Source organism: Gadus macrocephalus, chromosome 19, assembly GCF_031168955.1.
Source record: "Gadus macrocephalus chromosome 19, ASM3116895v1".
Classification (NCBI taxonomy): Eukaryota; Metazoa; Chordata; class Actinopteri; order Gadiformes; family Gadidae; genus Gadus; species Gadus macrocephalus.
This window is the reverse complement of record NC_082400.1, coordinates 11,698,675-11,721,185: the sequence shown is the minus strand read 5'-3', so window position 1 is coordinate 11,721,185 and position 22,511 is coordinate 11,698,675. Positions and strand designations below refer to the sequence as shown.

The 22,511-nt window shown below is 45.4% G+C and overlaps 3 protein-coding genes across 3 annotated transcripts in view; 1 reads left to right on the top strand and 2 right to left on the bottom strand.

The window, feature by feature from the left end:
* Nucleotides 1-30, bottom strand: part of LOC132448032 (semaphorin-3C-like) — a 6,430-nt gene extending 6,400 nt beyond the window's left edge. Inside the window, exon 1 of the mRNA XM_060039095.1 lies at nt 4-30. Coding sequence (XP_059895078.1) covers nt 4-30 — 27 coding nt within the window. The remainder of the gene's footprint in view (nt 1-3) is intronic.
* Nucleotides 31-5,373: 5,343 nt separating this feature from the next.
* ptn (pleiotrophin) lies at nt 5,374-14,135 on the top strand. The gene is made up of 4 exons (XM_060038716.1): nt 5,374-5,503; nt 7,367-7,540; nt 9,930-10,091; nt 13,345-14,135. The coding sequence occupies exons 1-4, from the start codon at nt 5,410-5,412 to the stop codon at nt 13,398-13,400; spliced, it is 486 nt and encodes a 161-aa protein (XP_059894699.1). The 5' UTR covers nt 5,374-5,409; the 3' UTR covers nt 13,401-14,135.
* A 189-nt stretch (nt 14,136-14,324) lies between these two features.
* On the bottom strand, nt 14,325-21,881 carry chrm2a (cholinergic receptor, muscarinic 2a). The gene has a single exon (XM_060038713.1). It carries the CDS (start codon nt 21,755-21,757, stop codon nt 20,249-20,251), a length of 1,509 nt encoding a protein of 502 aa, XP_059894696.1. The 5' UTR covers nt 21,758-21,881; the 3' UTR covers nt 14,325-20,248.
* Between the last annotated feature and the right edge of the window lie 630 nt (nt 21,882-22,511).

Here is a 22,511-nt window from a genome sequence, read left to right as displayed (position 1 = left end):
GACCGGAATCCATAGTGTCCTGCCTTTCATCGTGCATGAATACGCTTCTACAGAGTGCGGGTATATAAATATATATAAATATATCTATGAAGAGGGGGGGGGAGGAGCAGACAGAGAGCCGCACAACACGCAACATGTATTTCTCAAAAGCAATGAAAAGAAAATGCGTGTGGGCATGAAAGCCAAGCGAGGCCGTAAGACCCCCTCGGCGGACCCCGGGGGGCTTTGTGGCGGGAGATTCCGTGGGCGCTTTTCGCCCTCACTAACCCGGTCGGGGATTAAAGACGGGAATGAAAAGGTGAAGCGGCTGAGCGCGGCGCGCAGACAGAAATAAAGCGAACGTCGCAGCAGCCGGTCCGTAATCTGCATTGTTGTTATCGAGAGTCACAGCCGGAGTCGTGTGGGCGTCACTCAGGATCTCCGTAGGATACGATTCAGACACAATCTACAATCATGTGGACTGTGGACTTAAAGGTTCATAGCAGCTCGCGCGGCATTATGTTACTGAGCCATATCTGGGTTGGGGAAATGATGTGCTTGTGTGTCTTGTGTGGTGGTGTGCGTGCATGTGTGTGTGCTGGTGGTGTGCATGTATGTGTGTGTGCTTGTGGTGTGTGCATGTATGTGTGTGTGGTGGTGTGCATGTTTGTGTGTGTAGTGGTGGTGGTGGTGTGCATGTATATGTGTGTGTGGTGGTGTGCATGTATGTGTAGTGGTGGTGGTGGTGTGCATGTGTGTGTGTGTGTGTGTGTGTGTGTGTGTGTGTGTGTGTGTGTGTGTGTGTGTGTGTGTGTGTGTGTGTGTGTGTGTGTGTGTGTGTGTGTGTGTGGTGGTGTGCATGTATGTGTGTGTGGTGGTGATTTGCATGTATGGGTGAAAGGTCAACACTAATTTCAAATGGGCGAAATTAATATTACCTTTTCAGGGGATATAAAGACAATTTCAGGGTTAGAATTTACATGTGTGTGCGTGACCATGCATGTGTATGTGTATGCGTGTGTGTGTGTTTGTGTGTGAGAGATAAAGGGTAATTCAAGTATTAATAAAGGGTTATCTCTCTGTGTGTGTGTGTGTGTGTGTGTGTGTTCGTGAGCCCATTGATGCAGGTCCAGTATTGGTTTTCCCTAGTCTCCTGCTGCTATGTTGAGCCATGAGCAAACAGAACAGTTATCTTAGCTATACCTTAGGGCTCTCTTATTCATTATTACTTTAGGTATAGAAGGTTTCTGTTTTATGCAGAGAATCCAAAAGTAAACACCAATTTCTTGAATACATTTACCTCCTGTATCGCTGTAACTGCTCAATTAGCAGGTTTGGACAAATGGAATAGCAGGATGAAGTAGTACTAAAATGTAGTCATAATAAGAAGCAGGTAGCAAGATTAATTAACAATAATATAATAATAATTCAAAACAATATATATTACAAGGTTTTTACTAAAGCGTTTTATTATACTGTATACTGTCCCTATACTGTATACTTTATACTGTCCCTGTATACTGTATACAGTTTGACGATAGCCTCCATGTAATCAGTCTACACCTCGGCCTCAAACCAAGTGAGTCAAAGATCTCCACCAATGCACAGGTAAGATAAATCAATGTGAGCCTTCCCATGGAGCTAAAAGGAGACGGAGGGTGACTAAGCCATCGCTGCCTGGGAGAAGACGTTTCAAAGTGTTTTTATGTGTGCTGGGCTTCAGTTTCTCGCCCACAGGAAATGCATGAAGGTGTGAGCATGTTTGTTCTATGTATCTACTGTGTGGTTCTCTGTGTGTGTGTGTGTGTGTGTGTGTGTGTGTGTGTGTGTGTGTGTGTGTGTGTGTGTGTGTGTGTGTGTGTGTGTGTGTGTGATTGTATTTGAGTGTGTGCATTTGGTTGTGAATGTGTTTGTGTTTGTGTGAGGCTGTGTGTGTGTGTGTGTGTGTGTGTGTGTGTGTGTGTGTGTGTGTTTATGGTTTTGTGAGAAATTGTGTGTAGGCTGTTGGTGTGTATGTGTGTATGCATGTGTGTGTGCGTAGATGTGTGGGTGGGTGAGTGCATCTGTGGGTTTTGAGAAGTAAACACAATAGTCCTTGAAGTACAGAAGTGTCGGCTTCACAGGTTCCATCGGATATCAAACGACTCGCCGGTCCCCTCTTGTGCCTGTTTGGCCTCCGTGGTTATTGATATTCCTTCTGTATTCTCATTTCGACAGACTATTTTATGAAATGTGTTTACAAAAGCCCTCTCAAACACACACACACACACACACACACACACACACACACACACACACACACACACACACACACACACACACACACACACACACCACACACACACACACACACACACACATACACACACAGAAATACCCACACACACAAAAACACCCACACACAAATATATATAAGTTGTATAAATATCTGACATATTTTTACTCTTAAGATATTATACCTTATTAATCGTTCTCGAGACTTGAATTTAAATCTTTATCTCAAATGGTTTCTTTCTTGCCAAGGCTATATTGGGTAGCTGTAATGTGTGATTTTATTTGTTGAATCAGAACAAAAGAAATACAATGAGAGCTGCAACAGCGAGAGAGAGAGAGAGAGAGAGAGAGAGAGAGAGAGAGAGAGAGAGAGAGAGAGAGAGAGAGAGAGAGAGAGAGAGAGAGAGAGAGAGAGAGAGAGAGAGAGAGAGAGAGAGAGAGAGAGAGAGAGAGAGAGAGAGAGAGAGAGGAGGAGAACAGAGTTTGACAGCTGAACGTCAACCACAGCACTAGACCAGTATCACCAGTATAACCATTGTACACTTTGTAGGTAGGCTAGAGAAGAGCCCAATCCCAGTTTAGATTACTAGTAGAGTACTGGTAGTTACTAGTATAGTATTGGTAGTTACTAGTAGAGCAATGGTTTTTGCTATTTGAGTACTGGTAGTTACTAGTAGGGTACTTGTAGTTAGTATTATATTATTGGTAGTTAGTTGTAGAGTACTGGTAGTTATTAGTAGAGCACTGGTAGTTAGTAGTAGAGTACTGGTAGTTACTATGTTGTTGACATTTTAGAGGGTGAGAAGGTGAGATGGTGAGATGTGAGATGGTGAGATGTGAGAAGGTGAGATAGTAAGAGAGTGAGATGTTGAGAGGGTGAGAAGGTGAGAGGGTGAGATGGTGGGATGTTAGATGGTGAGATAGTAAGAGGGTGAGAGGTGTGATGGTGAGATGATAGATGGTGAGAGGGTGAGAAGGTGAGAGGGTGAGATGATAGATGGTGAGAGGGTGAGAAGGTGAGAGGGTGAGATGGTGAGATGATAGATGGTGAGATAGTAAGAGGGTGAGAGGTGTGATGGTGAGATGATAGATGGTGAGATGATAGATGGTGAGATGATAGATGGTGAGATGATAGATGGTGAGAGGGTGAGAAGGTGAAAGGGTGAGATGATAGATGGTGAGATAGTAAGAGGGTGAGAGGTGTGATGGTGGGATGTTAGATGGTGAGATGTCAGAAGGTTAGAGAGTGAGAAAGTGAGATGTGAGATTGTTAAATGGTGAGAGGGTGAGAGTTTAGAATGTGAGAGAGTGAGGTGGTTAGATGTTGGAAGGTGAGTCCAACGAGCCACACCTAAGCGCCCAGAGTCTGAGTCTTTGCTCAGAATGCTTCCTTCATGGGTTGCTAGGCGATATGGCGCGTCTGTCCCACGTCAGCAGGAAGCAGAGGAGACCTCCGCTCCTCGGAGGGTTCAGCGGTCAGGAGGTCAGCCGCTGCCTCTGTTGATGGACACTAAACGGCGGAACAGCTGTCACTCACTGAACGGTTTAGAATAGTCGCATGAGGCTCCCTTTGTGAAGCCCTTTCACAGCGGGGCAGTACTGCTTGCGTTGGTCCTATTAACTAAGGTATCGCACCATTAGTCCATTATCACTGGACCATTAGTTAACCGTTAATAAACTTTTAGATCATTGTTAGTTAATACTTATGATTGCATAAACTAATATTCATAAATGGATGACTAATATACCCTTATTGTAAGTCTCATCAATACATAGAAAACTCATTATAATGGAGGTGCTTAGAGAGAGCCTCATAGTGTCGAGGTGTAGGAGCCAGCGATTGATTAACAAACAGACGTGTTACTGCTGTCCTCCTCGTCTGAGTGCAGAGAAACGGTTTCTGGCATGAAGGCGCCCGGTAATTGCTTCCAGTCTCATGCTGTCTATCCAATCACGACGCACCGAAGGCTTTCAGAGCCTTCAGCAAACGAGATGCAAAGACGGAGAGGGAGAGAGAGAGAGACAGAAATAAAGACGGAAAGAGAGACAGTAATATATATATATAGAGAGAGAGAGAGAGAGAGAGAGAGAGAGAGAGAGAGAGAGAGAGAGAGAGAGAGAGAGAGAGAGAGAGAGAGAGAGAGAGAGAGAGAGAGAGAGAGAGAGAGAGAGAAATAAAGACGTAAAGAGAGACAGAGAGAGAGAGAGTGTCTATAGCGATGTCTATATCTTTAACCCACAACCAACTGGAAGAATTATGGAAATAGGCCTAAATATGCAATCGAGAACTAATTTACTAATTTATTCAGGAATTATAGAGAGGTGATACTTAACAGGGAGTGAGTTAATTACCCATACACTGGGATACAACAGGCAAGTATTTTAGTCTTCAAATAAAAGGAAGATAAATTAACTGTTCCTCTTGAAAAGAGAGTAAGTAATATTTGGTTTCTCTTTTTGCCTTATAATAATTCCTCTGCAACTGTAAGCAAATGCTTTGTTACCTCACCTCACTCACCAATTAACGCAAGCGAACACATGACTGATTAGTCCAATAAATCAATGAATGGGTGGTTGCCTTTTTTCCATGTTTTTATTCATAATGAGTTCTCTCTTTCCTTCTCCCACCCCCTCTTTCTGTCGCTGTCTCTCTTGCTATCGTTGTACTCTCTCTCTTTTGCTCTCTCTTTCTGTCTCGACCGTTCTAACTCTCTCTCTCTCACTCACACTCACTACCGTTCTACTCTCTCCCTCTCTCCCTCTCTACCGTTCTACTCTCTCTCTCTCTCCCTCTCTACCGTTCTACTCTCTCTCTCTACCGTTCTACTCTCTCTTCCGTTCTACTCTCTCTACCGTTCTACTCTCTCTCTCTACCGTTCTACTCTCTCTACCGTTCTACTCTCTACCGTTCTACTCTCTCTCTCTACCGTTCTACTCTCTCTACCGTTCTACTCTCTCTACCGTTCTACTCTCTACCGTTCTACTCTCTCTCCCTCTCTACCGTTCTACTCTCTCTCTCTACCGTTCTACTCTCTCTCCCTCTCTACCGTTCTACTCTCTCTCTCTACCGTTCTACTCTCTCCCTCTCTCTCTCCCTCCCTCTCTACCATTTTACTCTCTCTCTCTCTCTCTCTCTCTCTCTCTCTCTCTCTCAGGATGCAGGGTCATAAGCTGTGGTCTCAGGTGGCCTTTATCGCCCTCCTGGTGGTCGCCGTGATGGCAACCGATGGAGGAAAGACAGAGAAACAAGGTGACTCCTCCTTCAACTCCTCCTCTTCCTCCTTTCCTCTGCTCCTTCTATACCTCCTTCACCTCCTCCTCTACCTGACCTCCACCTCCTCCTGTCCTCCTCTCCTCTGCTCTACATATTTCTACATATCTAGATCTATAGAGCAGCAGAGTGACGGGTCTAATGTATTATCACATGATTTCATTCCTATCATAGGAATGTTAATGAGATTCTAATTGGGTGAAGTGTCAGATTCATTTTATGATAATTTAAACCTTGAGTTAAGGCAAATGAGCTCAGACTTAATTATGAGTCAGTTATGTTTGCATTTCCATGTTAGGTTGAATATTTTGACCTTTCACTGAATGACTGTAGGCCTCTCTCTCTCTCTCTCTCTCTCTCTCTCTCTCTTCTCTCTCTCTCTCTCTCTCTCTCTCTCTCTCTCTCTCTCTCTCTCTCTCTCTCTCTCTCTCATTCTCTCTCACCCTACTCCTGTTCTAACGTGACTGTGTTGTTGACTGGTATTTTATGTTGTGTCATATTAAGAGGATGAGAGTATTGATAAGGCTTATATAAACAGTTTAAATCCTGAGGTCTTGATGACGTATCATATTAAGAGGATGAGAGTATTGATAAGGAACAGTATAAAGCGATCAAGGTCTTATATATACATATATATATATCCAAACAGTATAATTCATAAGGTCTTGATGGCCCAGATGAGAGCATTGATAAAGCCAATATATAGTGATAAAGGTCTAATATCAACAGTAAACAGGTCTTAATATAGACAGTATGAAGATCTTAACATAAACAGTATAAAGGTCTTAATAAAGAGAGTAAATAGGTCTTAATATAGCAGTATATAGGTCTTAATATAAACAGTATACAGGTCTTAACATAAAAAGTATATAGATCTTAAAAAGTAGACAGTATACAGGTCTTAATATGAGCAGTATAAAGATCTTAATACAAACAGTATACAGGTCTTAATATGAAAAGTATTCAGGTCTTAATATAGACAGTATACAGGTCTTAATACAAACAGTATACAGGTCTTAATATGAAAAGTATTCAGGTTTTAATATAAACAGTATAAAGGTCTTAATATAGCAGTATATAGGTCTTAATATAGACATTATAAAGGTCTTGATGTAAACAGTACAAAGGTCTTAATATAGACAGTATACGTGTCTTAATATAGACAGTATAAAGGTCTTGATATAAACAGTATAAAGGTCTTAATATAAACAGTATACAGGTCTTAATATAGACAGTATACATGTCTTAATATAGACAGTATAAAGGTCTTGATATAAACAGTATAAAAGTCTTAATATTGACAGTATACAGGTCTTAATATAAACAGTATACATGTCTTGATATAAACAGTATAAAGGTCTTAATATTGACAGTATACAGGTCTTAATATAAACAGTATACAGGTCTTAATATAAACAGTATACATGTCTTAATATAGACAGTATAAAGGTCTTGATATAAACAGTATAAAGGTCTTAATATTGACAGTATACAGGTCTTAACATAAAGGTCTTAATATTGACAGTATACAGGTCTTGATATAAACAGTATAAAGGTCTTAATATTGACAGTATACAGGTCTTAATATAAACAGTATACAGGTCTTGATATAAACAGTATAAAGGTCTTAATATTGACAGTATACAGGTCTTAATATAAACAGTATACAGGTCTTGATATAAACAGTATAACAGTATATCAAGACCTTTATGCTGTTGATATTAAGACCTTTACCGCTATGAGTTCAAACTAAAGGTACAGTCTAAAGTTCTAGTATAGTATATATAGGGTGTACATACGGTGCTCAGCGTCCCTCCTCATGCTGTGGCTCCGCCCCCTCAGGTAAGAAGGAGCGCCGGTCGGACTGCAGTGAGTGGCAGTGGAGCGTGTGCGTGGCCAACGAGGGCGACTGCGGCCTGGGGACCCGCGAGGGGACGCGCGGCGGGGCCGAGTGCAAGCAGACCGTCAAGACCCAGCGCTGCAAGATCCCCTGCAACTGGAAGAAGAAGTTTGGAGGTCAGCAGGACTTTCAATAGGGATGGATGGATAGATCTATAGATCTATCCATACAGGTAGATTAATAGATAGATCTATAGATACTACTATAGATAGATAGATAGATAGATAGATAGATAGATAGATAGATAGATAGATAGATAGATAGATAGATAGATAGATAGATAGATAGATAGGGTTAGGGTAGAGGGTTAGGTTAGAGTTATGTAGAGGGCTATGTGAGGGTTAGGTTAGGGTTAGGGAGAGGGTTAGGTTAGGGTTATGTAGAGGGCTATGTTAGGGTTCGGTGGGGGGTTAGGTAGAGGGCTAGGTTAGGGTTAGATAGAGGGTTAGGTTAGGGTGAGGTAGAGGGTTAGGGTGAGGTAGAGGGTTAGGGTGAGGTTGAGGGTGAGGTTGAGGGTTAGGGTGAGGGGTAGAGGGTTAGGTTAGGGTTAGGTAGAGGGTTAGGGTTAGCTGTGTCTGTTGGGTAGTTCAGAGGCGGTGGACAGGCAGACTAATTAGCGTTTATATATGTACATATGTGTCTGTGCTTGTTTTTGTGTGCTTCTGTGTACGTGCCTTCAAGCACATTCTCTTTGTCTGCATGCATCTGTGTGTTCACACGCGTGTACAGTATTTGTCGTTGCGTGCTGAAAAGGGGGCCAGGGCATCAAGAGTAAAAGCAGTGACCTAAAGAAAAGTTTGCCCTCCCACCAGCCTCTGGCCCTGGGCTCAGATCAACTAATGCATGGAGTCCATAGAATCTCTCCTGACCTCGTGGACAGACATACATTACACTGCATTAGGATGAACTGTATGGGGGGCAGTGGTCAAAGGGGTATTTGTGTCTGTGTGTGTGTGCTATATCAGCCAACAAAGTGTGTTCAGCTGGCGAGAAGAATTCCAGCAACATGGAGCTCATGCTCTCTCTCCCTTTGTCTCTCTCTCTTAGTCTTTCTCTTTGTCTCTCTATCGCTCTCTCTCTCTTAGGCTCTCCCTCTGTCTCTCTATCGCTCTCTCTCTCCTCTCTGTTGACCCCCTGGGACTTCAGCGACTCGGGATCCACTGTGCGTTTATGTTGAAATGGAAGTGGGCGAACGAGTAACTCTGTTGAAATGACAGAGAGGCAGACAATTACAAAATAAATGCATATGCAGACATGACATACAGACATGAGTAACACTACCTCCACCAAAACATGTGGTTGTACATCAACATGTACGCTAACCAAACATGGTGGATGCATGCATGCACATAAGGAGCGTGACTATACTGATGTTAATGAGCTAGGACGTGTACACACACACACACACACACACACACACACACACACACACACACACACACACACACACACACACACACACACACACACACACACACACACACACACACACACACACACACACACACGCGCACACGCACACACACAAGCTCTGATAAACACATACTGCTAATCATATGTGGACATTTGAGAACAATATCTTTGATAGTGGAGACAAATAGATAGTGGAATGTTTAGAAAATCGTTTCAGTACTGCTCACACTTTGAACCCGATGATTACATACAATGATAACTTTGACTTTCAATAGTTGGAAACACGCAGCACTCGAGAAAAGACGGAGAGAACCATGCCGTACCTATCAGTGTTTCTTTAAAACTGAGGAAATTGAACACACATAATATTTTATTCATCAAAGGATGAAATCACTTTTATCAGAATGAAACTCGTGCTGCTTTTAATGTTTTCATCTGCTGCAGAATAGTCTGTATTATGTTTTATTCGTATTTCCGAACACTTTCTAAGGAGAGAGCTAATTAGTATGTGGAAAATTATTATTTATTTTCCTCGCTCCCTGGATGGGAAATAGGCGGCAATCCCAAATGAGACCTCATAAAAAAGACAGTGTACGATTCTGGAAGGAGAACCACCCCAGTACCGTTCCATTGAGACGTCCCTCATTTGTCGACAGTTATCTTATAACATAATGAACCAGGATGGAAACTGAGGCTGTTTCTATCCTCCTTCAAAAAGAACCAAATCCCAACCCTACTAACCAATACCCCTACAACGGTATGCATCAGAAGGCCCCTTATCCAGGTGAAACTTACGCTGTGACATGAATATCCTCTGATTAGCTGAGCCTGAACGGCCCCCTGCTCATGTAGCATTGTTGCAACACCCTCTGCTCACTGAATGGGAATTAAAGGGGCATTTATGGGAAGGCCAGCAGCCCTACCCTAAAATGACCACTGGGGGAGTGTGTGTGAGGCTACTTAAGCCAGCCACACACTCCCACGACCACAAACCTGAAAGCAGTTTTTAAAGGCAAGGTTAGGGGGTTTCCTTTAAGCATAACGTTTTGTTTTCCCTCAGTGGTCTAACCCTTACCCTAACCCTGTCTCCAGGGGAGTGCAAGTACGAGTTCCAGGCCTGGGGCGAGTGTGACCCAGCCACCGGGAAGAAGAACCGGACGGGGTCCCTGAAAAGAGCCCTGATGGACGCCACTTGTGCTGCCACTGTCACCGCCACCAAACCCTGCGGGAAGACCCACAAGACCAAACTGCAAGGTGGGTTGAGGGCGGACCCACTTAAGGTGGCGGACCCACTTAAGGTGGCGGACCCACCTAAGGTGACCCTACGGACCCTCTAGAGGTGACACTGCAGGACACTCTTAACACTCATCCTGGGTCTGCTTCTTTTCCAGAGTTGTCATCATAGGACACTCTTAACACTGATCTTGGGTCTGCTCCTTTACAGAGGTGTCACTGGAGGACTCTTTGGGGGTTTAGTTCATAGATGACGAAGCTCCCTGCTACGGGATCATAACATACATGATGATGTATGTTATGGGTTAACAGAGTGAATGTTATTGGTTAACAGTGTCGACGTTATAACAGTTTGGATGTTATTGGTTAACAGTGTAAATAGTCTCTTGACGCATTGAAACACCTTCCTAGAATTTGTCGAAATAACTTTTAAGATTTGACTTATAATCATGTGTTTATGCAGGAGCCTGTTACAAAGGATATGTTTTCTGGTTATTTCTTGAGTTCGTTTTTTCCATTTATAATCCTGTCAGCCCCAAGCTTCATTCCAGCTCAGCTAAAAGGCTGAATGTGGTTCAGAGCCAGGCGTTGGAATGAATGAAAGCTGTGACGCAGAGAGCAGATCACAATCCAGAGCTGATGAAAATCATGCCCATCGGAACTTCATTTGCATAAATGTACAGACTTTCACTTAAGAATACTGCAGATATACTGTATATATTTTCACTTGTATGAATGTATATCTAAAAATTCGGAGGACATCCGGTACCATTGTTTACCGTCAAAACCAAAAGCTGCAAGATAGGGACTGTTCCTGGTTCCGAGCCACTGCGTCAACAGCCTAACTAACACACAGTCTACAGACTAACTCACAGACTAACACACAGTCTACAGGCTAACACAAAGTCTAAAGACTAAAACACAGTCTGCGGACTAACACACAGACTAACACACAGTCTACAGACTGTCACTGTCTTTTTCAGTAGGCAAATGCTATTATCTAAAGCGACTCCCAATTAATCCGGACATGATGGAGCAGGTAGGGGCGGGCATCATCTCATGGACGCCAACAGATGGACTGAAGACACTGGAGATCAGTCCCGAACCATTTGGCTGAATCTCCGACACTCCAGACGATAAACCACCCCCATCTCATGTTCCTATTTAATCGGAGAAGAATTCTGTCTCAAAGTAATGATGTGGAGAGAGCGGAAGACGGCCAAAAGGCAAAGGTCAAGAGTTGAACTTGCTGTTCGGTGGTTAATTGTGCGCTTGTCAAATATCTTGGTCTTATTACCGAGGCTTCACTCCCTCCTTTTCAAACCACCGCTTCCCTTCTTCACTAAATGAGAATGTTAGCAGGGGGTCAGAAGAGGTGAGTCCATACCGCTGACAAAATTGCTTTGCCCTTATTTTAATTGAAAGAATTCTTCAAACCGGTGCTCCAAGGATTGACATCTGTTGGAAGCCGGGGCCTGAAAACATTGTCGTAGTTTCCAGTACAGAGGACAGAAAACGCTGACCGCCATACGAGTTGACAGCCATGTCATTTGTGATGTCACTAGAGGGAAGGCTTTGATATTGCCTGGTAATGGCACATCAACATCACATCATGGAAATAAAATAGGGGCAATCGAGAGGTTAGGGTTCGGGCCGGCTAACCCTAACCCTAATAGGTAGATAAGGATTAGGGTTGGGCTAACCCTAGGCTAACCGTAACCCTAACAGGTAGGTAAGGGTTAGGGTCAGGCTAACCTTAACCCTAATAGGTAGGTAAGGGTTAGGTTCAGGCTAACCTTAACCCTAATAGGTAGGTTAGGGGTAGGCTAACCCAAACCACTTCTAATATCGCCCCACAGCCATGTAAACGTCTCTTCATCTTAAAGACTCCAGGTTGTAATGACGTAATAAACTGAGTGCAGATCTTAGTTACCTTACTGGAGATCAGGTCAGGGGAAGGCCGGGGCGATCCAAACACGTTCTTTAATTACACAGGAGACAATCTGTGCCTTTCTGTTCCTAAACGCCCCCCCCAGTCACTAGACTCCGGAGAAGATAAGGGCTATTTTAGAGACCCATTCTTCCTTTTTGTTCTGCTGTCTAATGGCTTCCTGCAGTGTGTAGGAAACGTAAATAAGGGCAAGAAGGTTGGCCTTCATATTCATTTAAATTGCCTTTTCATTCCATTTATAGTCATACACACACTAACACACACACACACACACACACACACACACACACACACACACACACACACACACACACACACACACTTTCTACAGATTTTGTATCATGCATGCTTGCGCACATAGACTGTATTGCGCACTCACACTCTGAGACTGTTACGGTTAGGGTTAGGGTTAGCAGTCTGACGGTTAGGGTTAGGGTTAGCAGTCTGACGGTTAGGGTTAGAAGTCTGACAGTTGTCTAGGGTTAGCTGCCTTAAAGTTAAGCTAACAGAGAGAGGGATGGGGGGTGAAATAGGTAAGAGAGAGACTTAGAGAGAGGAGAGAGAGAGAGAGAGAGAGAGAGAGAGAGAGAAGAGAGAGAGAGAGAGAGAGAAGAGAGAGAGAGAGAGAGAGGAGAGAGAGAGAGAGAGAGAGAGGAGAGAGAGAGAGAGAGAGAGAGAGAGAGAGAGAGAGAGAGAGAGAGAGGGGGTGACTGCCACATCTCATGTGATGCCCTTTCCTCCTGCTCAGCGGAGCGTAGAGGCCACAGAGAAAAAGCAAACAAGTGAGTGGAGCCTGCAGAGTAGTGTGGCTTCTGTCCTCTTCTCTGAGAGAAATGAAATGCGTTGTGTCACCCAGTGACTGCAGAGAGCAAACCTACACAGACCCACCTTCAACCTGTGTTCAGGGGGGTTTGGATGAAGGATGTTTTCAACAGCCATGTAGCCAATAGGCTTAGCAGTGTTCACATTCAAGCTAGTAGCAAAGACTAAATAAACACTATTTTTCTTCTCGTGGAAAACTGAAAGTTATTTTAGTTTTTTCGTTTTTTTCATGTCCTTGATGGAAATCGGAACAATATTTAAATCAAGGATGTCTTCACGATGTAAATGTGTGCCTGACTTATCGCTGTGAAAACCAAGGCATGGATTGAAATGTGTAGCAGAAATATTGAGGTGTATATCAGGCATTCCATTTTTAAGTTATTATGCCAAACATATTGAGCAAAATTGCTTTGCCCCATCTTCTAAGTTCTAAGATTGCTGTATCCCATGATCAACATCACCTGACAGTTGGAATGTCTCCACCCCCCTCCACCGTTTCAGACTCAAAGAAGCAGAAGAAGGAGGGAAAGATACGGGAACGCACTCCGATGGACTAGGATGATGACATCACTGGCAAGGGCGAGAGGGAGAGTGAAAGAGAGGGAGCGAGAGAGGGAGAGAGAGAGAGTCCTTTAGGTTGACCGTATAGCAACACATCATGTCAACAGAAACCAGTTGGGATTCAAACCAAATAGAAAAGTAGTTTTGACCTTGTGTTTTATCATCTTGTCCCTCTTTTGTTCCAGCCTGGTGAAGCCTTGTAACCCCTCGCCTTGTCCTATTAATCAATTCAAAAGGTGTGTGTTTTTGTCGTAGGGCACTTCCACCTAATCATGTCATCGCTGGGATTATTCTGTTTCTGCCCCACGGAAAACCCAACTCTGGATAGAAAGAGTTTCAAAGCGCTGGCCAGGACGCGACAAGCAGTCCTCATCCCCACTTAATTAATTTGAACAGAAAGTTGTTCTAATGCAATTACGAATATGGTTTGAGTCAGGGCTTTATGATTTATTCTTTTATCCATTTGAGGGCTCTTTTTTTTGATTAATGACTTTTCTTTATTATATTCCTGATATGAAATAATGCATTGTTTTATTTTTTTGCCCAGGGGACTGCGTTAAGCAGGCCTCTGGGTGTGTGCTGTGGGAACTTCTGTCTTGTGATCTCTGTCGAATTTTCCTTGTCATTGTCAAACTTTTCTTGAAAGCTGTCGGTTTTTAACAATGCGCTTTTCCCTGCCTACTACCTTCTGAAATAAATAATAATAAAATAAGTAAATTAAGAACCAAAAAGGTGTTTTTGTCTTCCAACACAGCGACATGCCCTGCACACAACATATACACAAACCAAGAGCAATCAGTTTCTTTGTTAAATGACATCGTTTGGCATTGTAATTCATTGATTTGTCCTTAATAAGATAAGATTGCCCGTGTGGATGTATGATTTTGTCTTACAGTACTGTAATTGGCCAGGGACAGTAACACTTTCAGAGTTTTTATTGGTTAAGAGTGAATAATCACAAATGCAGCAAAATAGAATAGATCACCACGGTTACTGTACAAGGAGGAAGGGGGAGGGGGGAACATTCAGATAGAACTCAGCTAATTAACACATGTATGTACATTTCAGCTGCATCAGAATACATATAATCTATAGCATATCAGGTATATATACAAACACATAGAAACCTAACGAAAGACGTCTTCAACGACTATACGCTTGCCTATTGCAGAGCTACGGTGAGGACACAAGGAGCATGTACACACGGAAGCCACTGCATTCAAAAAAAGCAAATACAGCTACAGCATTATATTTCTACATCCCAGACACTTTTTTTTAGCAAGCGTATTTTTTTTGTATATTTCTTTCTTTTCTATTAATACTAAATTTGTCCATCAAATGGTTTCTGATATTGTACCATTTCACCATTGGTGGTAGTGGTGAAAATGCTCTCATATGTTGGAGTCTCATGCCATACTCTGATCCAGGGTTGGTAGTTCACTGTTTCTTGTACTGTTCAGTCATCAGGCAAGGCAAGAAAACCTTAAACTGAGAAAAAAAACACCCTCATAAATAAAAATATGTCTATGTATGCATTTATATGCTCCTTTCATAATGAAGATAATCTGCATACACATCGTACATCTTTGAATTCAGACAGAGGAGCTCCCATTAAATGTCATACTGCAATTGCATTAAAACATAGATATTATGTTTATATATTTTTACAATGACAAAATAATCAAATATTTATAAAACGTGGTACAAAATGTACAATGATGGTTAATCAGTAATTCTTTGTTGGTAGAACATATTGTTCCCAAGTCAGTGTCTTTGGAAGTTTTGATGCTTCTTGTGAGAGAATGAGAGACAGAGAGAGAGAGAGAGAGAGAGAGAGAGAGAGAGAGAGAGAGAGAGAGAGAGAGAGAGAGAGAGAGAGTCAGTGAGAGAGAGAGAGAGAGAGAGAGAGGGACAGAGAGAGAGAGTGAGAGAGAGACACACAGTCACACAGTGAGTCTCCTCCTTGTATGTCCCATGTGTTCAGACAAAATTCTTGTCAGCATAAAAAGTATAATCCTCATATAACTCACTGATACACAAAAAACACGTACATATCCCCCCCCCCCAACACACACACACACACACACACACACGCACACACACACACACACACACACACACACACACACACACACACACACACACACACACACACACACACACACACACACACGCAAAGAGTCCACACGCAAAATAATACTGGAACAGATTTACACTGAGCAATGATAGTAGAAAATACTGCAATGTTAAACAAAGTCGAAAGAAAACGTCATGCAAAAGCAGAAACACACACCCATATTGACATTCAGGCATGCACGCGTGCATGCACACACACACACACACACACACACACACACACACACACACACACACACACACACACACACACACACCAAACACAAAACATCCCGCTTTGCCTCCAGGGTAGGGTGTGCAAATGTCAGTTGTGTTATGTCCTATTATCTAGTGTTTGCTTTGTTACAAAACGATGTGTCTTCACCCAGCCTCTGAGGACCCCCACTCGTTAGGAACGCGGCGACGCTGTCTTTGAATTATCGTCGCAGAAAGATGACTTTATGAGACATCACTACTCAGCAGTTTCTGTGTGAATAAAAAACACCAACAGCAGCCTCACATCTGAAGATGAAGGTTTGAACGATTAAGATCAAATGGAGCAATCTGTGTGTTCATCACATTTCATTTAAGGCACTGTGGATTGCTCCTTACAATCTGGCGATAGATAAATATATATATATATGTATATATATATATGCATATATTTACATATATATATTTAGTTTTGTTAGAAATAAAATGTTTACGTTATACACCAGAACATCAAGCTTGCAGTCGCTGCAAACACTTAGACCTTGCTACATTAAATATAGTATAATACTTATAAATCGTCTAATACGATACATACCAACTGTTCTTTATGTATTTCCAAACAAAGGTTTTAACCTTGAAAAACTAAACTGCACCGATGCTACCACCAAATATTAAAATATAATCCATTAATGAGGCAAGTCCATCATCATGGGAACTTATCCACACTAAAACTAAACAAAAAACAAATAATATTTTAAACGTGAAGTTTCCCCATTTAAGGAGTTGAGCCCTTTTTCTAGCCGTGTGAAGATGAGCCAAGCTGCTCTGACGGCACATTATGGTCTGTTGGTCACCATGGAGACAGTGCCCTCGACCGCTAGGAGAACAGCCAAGTGCAGGCTATGAATGGGTGAGGGTAAGGGTGAGATGGACGTTAATGGGTGAGGCGTAGGGTTTGATGAATATGAACGAATGTGAATATATGGTAGTGGATGCACTTTAACTCAAACCCAACATGGATCTCTTTGATCCTTCTGAATCCTCTTCCTCCTCTGAACTTGTGCATCGGATGACCCGGGAAATACAGTGAAATCCAAGCTAGAGACAGTTAACAGAACTGCCGGCACTTGTGTTTATACAACCGCTGGACGTCAACAATTCACCTGAACACACTTTGGCTGCCCTCTGAGGCCCGCTGGGTTTCTCCTTACACGGCTGTGATCTCCACCTTCCAGAGGTCTGCTGGGGTCTGTTTCAGTCCTCGGCCCCCTGCCGACCTTCTGTACTCTGTTCCTTGTTTACGTCTATCCCGGGACGATGACACCGTACTCCATCGTCAATCGTCTAGAGTTTCCGAGCGTTCCTAAACTACTAAAGCTATTTACTAGATTAAACATATCACAACCCATCCCCCCCCCCCCCCCCCCCCCCCCATCCCCCCATTCCACTGTGAGGATATCTCATAGCACAGTAACAGTCTGGGAAGTGATGTCGCTGAAGCTGCAGCTTCAGCTCAAGCCACCAGCGACTGCCCACAAAGAACTCTGTTGCGCAGGTTGAAAGATGCATCTCACATGGAGGGTCCCTGGTGTGGGTGTCACTCCTGCCCTCGCCTTCCCGCCCAACACCTCCAACGAGCTGCTCAAAGGCCTGGGTGGCACCTCGCCTTCCCTGCTGGTATCGCTCAAACGGCAGCTTAGCCCCACGCTTAACCGGTCTGTTCACAGAGGGTGCGTTCGCGCTGTGCTGCTGCTGCTGCGTCGCGCGATGCGGCGACTGTTGGCGGACGCACACGATTCATCAGGGTGACAGATGGCATCTCAGTGACAGATTCATCATGGTGACAGATGTCTGAGCCCTCCTGGTCGCCCCCCCCCCCCCAGCTCCCTCTCAGTCCACATATTGTGTCCGGATCCCCCCCAGCGTGCAGACTTAGTTTAAGGGCAATAAACCAGCTGTGTCCTCAATTCATTAATCCTTAATTCATATGCCCAGATACTTGCCATATATCTGCCAAATGACGGCTAATCTAAATGAAGCTCTACCTGGTGGTTGAAGGGGCGGGGGGGGGGCTGCCACTCTAATGAAACAGATGGCAGCACTTTTCCGAACCAAAACCTACGCTGCCCGGGGAAGAGGGCCTGTGCATCCCAGTCGATCAAAACAATGCTTATGTGGGGCACTGTTGTGTCCCACACTCATTCGTGAACATTGATGGATGAATATGTCGAGGATGGACGTGAGATGGATGGGGTTACAGTAAAAGTTGATGAGACGTTGAACACGTGGATATAGCCCTTAGTTAAGTCACAAGGTTGGGACCTGTGATTAGAAGTAAACTCCATTCTAGGAGTGCTTGCACACATCTCTCGATTCACACACGCACACACACACACACACCACACACCAAACACACACCACCATACATGGTATCACTCTATTGCACCCGCCCACAGACACACTTTCTCTCATCCAATAGCAGCACATATTGTGACACATGAACACAAATCAGCCAATCACCACAGAGATCCCAATCGTCTCATCCTCCACCCCCCGGTGGGCCGTGAGGGTTAGGGTAAGGGGGCTCAGGGGGGTCAGGGTTCACGGGGTTAGGGTGAGGGAGGTCAGGGTGAGGGGGGGTTCGGGTGAGGGGGGGGGGGAAGTGAAACCCCTTCTCACTGTCTCACTAACGAGCAAACTGCTGGTTGGAATTGTACTTCCGCCGCAGTAGGGGGCAGTAGGTCATTCCATCTAGCCTTGGCCAGGGTTAGGGTTAGGAAATGTACCCCCATTTTAGTGGTATGGCCCAACTGGCCTTGATTGGTCCAATTTCCTGTCCTTATTTAAGAGGTTTCTCATTGTGTTGAGTTGAGTGAGGGTAGGTGCTGGCTTGATGCAAGGCCCGTACAAGAAACGCTATGGTATGCTAACAGTTTGCTATGCTATGCTATGCTATGCTATGCTAAAGTATGCTATGCTAAGTTACTAGGTTGCTAAAAGCTTTTTGAGATATTCATTTATAATTTGGAACGCTGGATTTATTTTTAGACTTTTTTTTTCATGAAATAAAACGTCACTAATTTTTCCAAACCGAATTGCCACCCCTGATTTTTTTTTTCCCACACTCTCCAGTCCAGTGAGTCCGTATCCCAAATTCTTGGGCTGACCGGGTCGGTCCCTCACAGGGGGGTTAGGGTTAAGAGGGGTTAGGGTGCGGGGGGGTTAGTGTTCCGAGGGCAGATAGAGCCGCTGTGTGATGCACTGGAGGGAACAGGTATGCCGACCGCCTCATTTAATAATGTGATCCAAACTCTTCTCACCGGACCCTCATCCTCTCTGCCCGAGTGTAACTTTAGTTTGAAATTATGTTCAACCATTTGTGTCATTCTTCTGGGATCCTACTAAACAAGAGGCTGCTTAGCGTAGGCCAGACTTAGGCTTAGGGGTTAGGGTGTTTGAGTCCCAGCCAATATGTTTTGGGATGGACCCCCCCCATGGGACTCCCACATGGCCACCATGTCCTACCGGCTCCTTCACCATGTTTCAAATGGAATTCACTTTGGATAAAAGTGTTGTTTTGTAAGCAGTAAGAGGCTAATGTTCTTTGTTCGGATGTCATCCCCTAGAAACCCCCCAGAGTCCTGATCCGGAGACGGCCGTGTGACTAGACGGGCTCGGCAGTTTGCCCAATGCCATGCAAGGGCCTGGGTGGCGACGGCTGGGCCAATCACATCATCCTTGAATCAGTGCTACTGTCGTTCAGTGGGAGTGAGAGGAAGGATGGAGGGGGTAGTCCTCCGTTACATCATCGACTCTCCGGCAGCCGATGATCGACGGGACGGGACGGGACGGGGGGAAAGACGGAGGCAAAGAGGCACCGCAAAAACGCACCCACACACACACACACACAAACCCCCTCGCGCACACACCTTAACACAAGAAGTAAACACACATTGAGTATACGCAGATGTATATACAGGTATCTACAGTTATCATCACTGAATTGTAACCGGTAGAGGTTGGTCATTCAGTCAGCCCTGTTGTCCCATTGAAATCCCGTCCTCTTGAGATTCCTCAACGGTACAGATGTTCCCACGTTTCTGATGGGTTGTTGTTCCCTCTCTCGCCCCCACTGTCCCGCTGCTGATGTGGTCCGCTGGTTCGATTCACGCCTTGCGTCCGCGAGTCCGTGGAGCGGCCTCTCTGCACCGGCGATCCGCTCGGCACACGACGTGTTTCAATAGCGGGGTGAGTGTAAAGTGCTACAATAGGTCATTGTGTCGACGACAAAGAAACAAAGAAAAACACGCCTTTCTAATTATCACCCTTGCAGTCAGACCTGCAAACGCACACACGCACGCACGCACACGCACGCACACACACGCACACGCGCTTATACTCGCAGAAATACAAACACACATGCGCAGACACATACTTACAAGCACACGCATAGAGAGATACTCGGACACACACACACACACACACACACACACACACACCTCTCCCTCCACTCGGTTCACCGGCCGGCCCTGATGTTGCGGTACTGGCAGAGCAGCAGGTGCTTGAAGGTCTTCTTGAACGTGACGTTGCAGAGGGCGTAGCAGGCCGGGTTGATGGTGCTGTTGATGTAGCACAGCCAGTAGCCGATGGTCCACACCGTGTTGGGGATGCAGCTGGAGCAGAAGGTGTTGATGAGCACCATGACGTTGTAGGGCGTCCAGGTGGCCACGAACGCCACCAGGATGGCCATGATGGTGCGCGTCACCTTCTTCTCCCGCGACGGCGGCGCCTTCTTCTTCTTGGTGGGCGGCTGCTTGGTCATCTTCACGATCTTGCGCGCCACGTGGTTCTGCCGCTCTGCGGCCGGCACGATCTCCACCGTCAACTGGTTGGCCGGGGTGTAGCAGTCGCCCTTGGGGGACTTGGTCTTGATCTTGATGCAGGTGAGCTTGGAGGAGACCCCCGTCTTGGCGCGTTGCCGCGCCTGCGTCTGCGGGTTGCCGTCGGCGGCGCCTCCGCCGGGAGCGGCGTCGGGCCTGGAGGTGGTGGGCTCCCCGTCGGGCAGGTGGGACGCGGCGGCGCTGCCGGAGCTGGACTCGTTGGAGCTCTCCTTCTCCTCCCCGGGGTGGTCCCTGGCCGCCGTCGCCTCCTCGCCCTCGCCGGTGGAGGACGGGCCCTTGCCGTTCTGCAGCCGGGCGTCGTGCGGCTGGGACGCGTCCTCCGTGGTGCTGGCGGCGGTCTGGGAGAGGGCGGGCCCGGCGGCCAGGTTGTTGTTGTTGGCCGTGGGGAGGGCGGCCCGCGGGGACCGGGGCTCCGGGTTGGGGGCCTTCCGGGGGTCCTTCTTCACGCGGCTCTTGCTGGCCTTGGAGATCCGCCAGTAGAGGATGACCATGATGATGACGGGCAGGTAGAAGGCGGCGATGGCCGTGCCGAAGGTCACGGCGGCGTTGGAGAAGAACTGGATGTAGCACTCCCTCTCGGGCACGGTGCGCCCGCCGACGATGAACTGCCAGAAGAGGATGGCCGGCGCCCAGAGGACGAAGGACAGCACCCAGGCGGCCGCGATCATCATGCCCGCCATCTTGGTGGTGCGCTTGACGGGGTAGCTGAGCGGCTTGGTGACGCAGAAGTAGCGGTCGAAGCTGATGATCAGCAGGTTCATGACGGACGCGTTGCTCACCACGTAGTCCAGGGCCAGCCACAGGTCGCACACCACGGGCCCCAGGGGCCAGTAGCCGATCACGATGTACACCGTGTACAGGTTCATGGAGCACAGGCCGATGATGAGGTCGGCGCACGCCAGGCTGAACAGGAAGTAGTTGTTGACCGTCTGCAGGTTGCGGTTCACCTTGATGGACAGCATGACCAGGATGTTCCCGATGACGGTGACCAGGCTGAGGGAGCCGGCCACCAGCACGATGAACACCACCTCCACCGTCTTGTAGGGGCTCTCGGCCTCATCCTCCGCCGCCTGCGTCTCGTTGCCCTCCGAGGCGTTCCAGGAAGTGTAGTTCAACACGTCCATGGCATCGGCTCTCTGGCGGCCTTCTCCCACTCAGAAGGAACCTGGACAGGAAGTCAAACGAGAAGACGGGATGAGTCTCCTCCCACTCACAAGGACAGGAAGTCAAAGAACGAGAAGACGTGATGAGTCTCCTCCCACTCGGAAGGAACCTGGGCAGGAAGTCAAAGAACGAGATGACGTGATGAGGTGAACGTTTATCATAGCAGAACAAACAGGGCAGTGATGGGAACTGGAAGAAATGCACTAATATATACAAGATAAGATTAGTTGTACTGGGAATGCCAAAAATACATTGCAGACACTTGAGGTAGAGATTACATCTCCTTTTAAATATCCCATGTGACCACAAAGCGCACAAGGCTGAAATAGAAACATGGTAACAATTGAACCAGATGTTTGCACTATATACTATACTATACTATACTATACTTTGCTATGCTATGCTATGCTATGCTATACTGTACTATACTATGCTATATTATATTATGCTATACTATAATATACTAAACTATACTATATTATATTATGCTATAGGAAACTATACAATACTTTATATTTCGTTTTATTTGTGAGCACACAAAAAGAAAAAAATGTGTCCAGAATGTGCTTCATTATCCATACCATAAAATAAACACAGCAATACTATAAAGAGTGGAAAAACGTTAAAATAAGTTATAACCCTGTCAGCATCTGCTCCCTTTTAAATAGCAACGTAGTTGAAAATAAGTCATCAATCTTACAAAGATAGCAATTA

What these genes read in the sequence shown, in the direction of transcription:
- chrm2a (XM_060038713.1), bottom strand. Translation starts at nt 21,757, where the DNA reads ATGGACGTGTTGAACTACACTTCCTGGAACGCCTCGGAGGGCAACGAG.
- ptn (XM_060038716.1), top strand. Translation starts at nt 5,410, where the DNA reads ATGCAGGGTCATAAGCTGTGGTCTCAGGTGGCCTTTATCGCCCTCCTG. An exon ending in AGGAAAGACAGAGAAACAAG is followed by an intron (nt 5,504 to 7,366) that starts GTGACTCCTCCT and finishes CCGCCCCCTCAG; the next exon opens with GTAAGAAGGAGCGCCGGTCG. An exon ending in CCACAAGACCAAACTGCAAG is followed by an intron (nt 10,092 to 13,344) that starts GTGGGTTGAGGG and finishes CCACCGTTTCAG; the next exon opens with ACTCAAAGAAGCAGAAGAAG.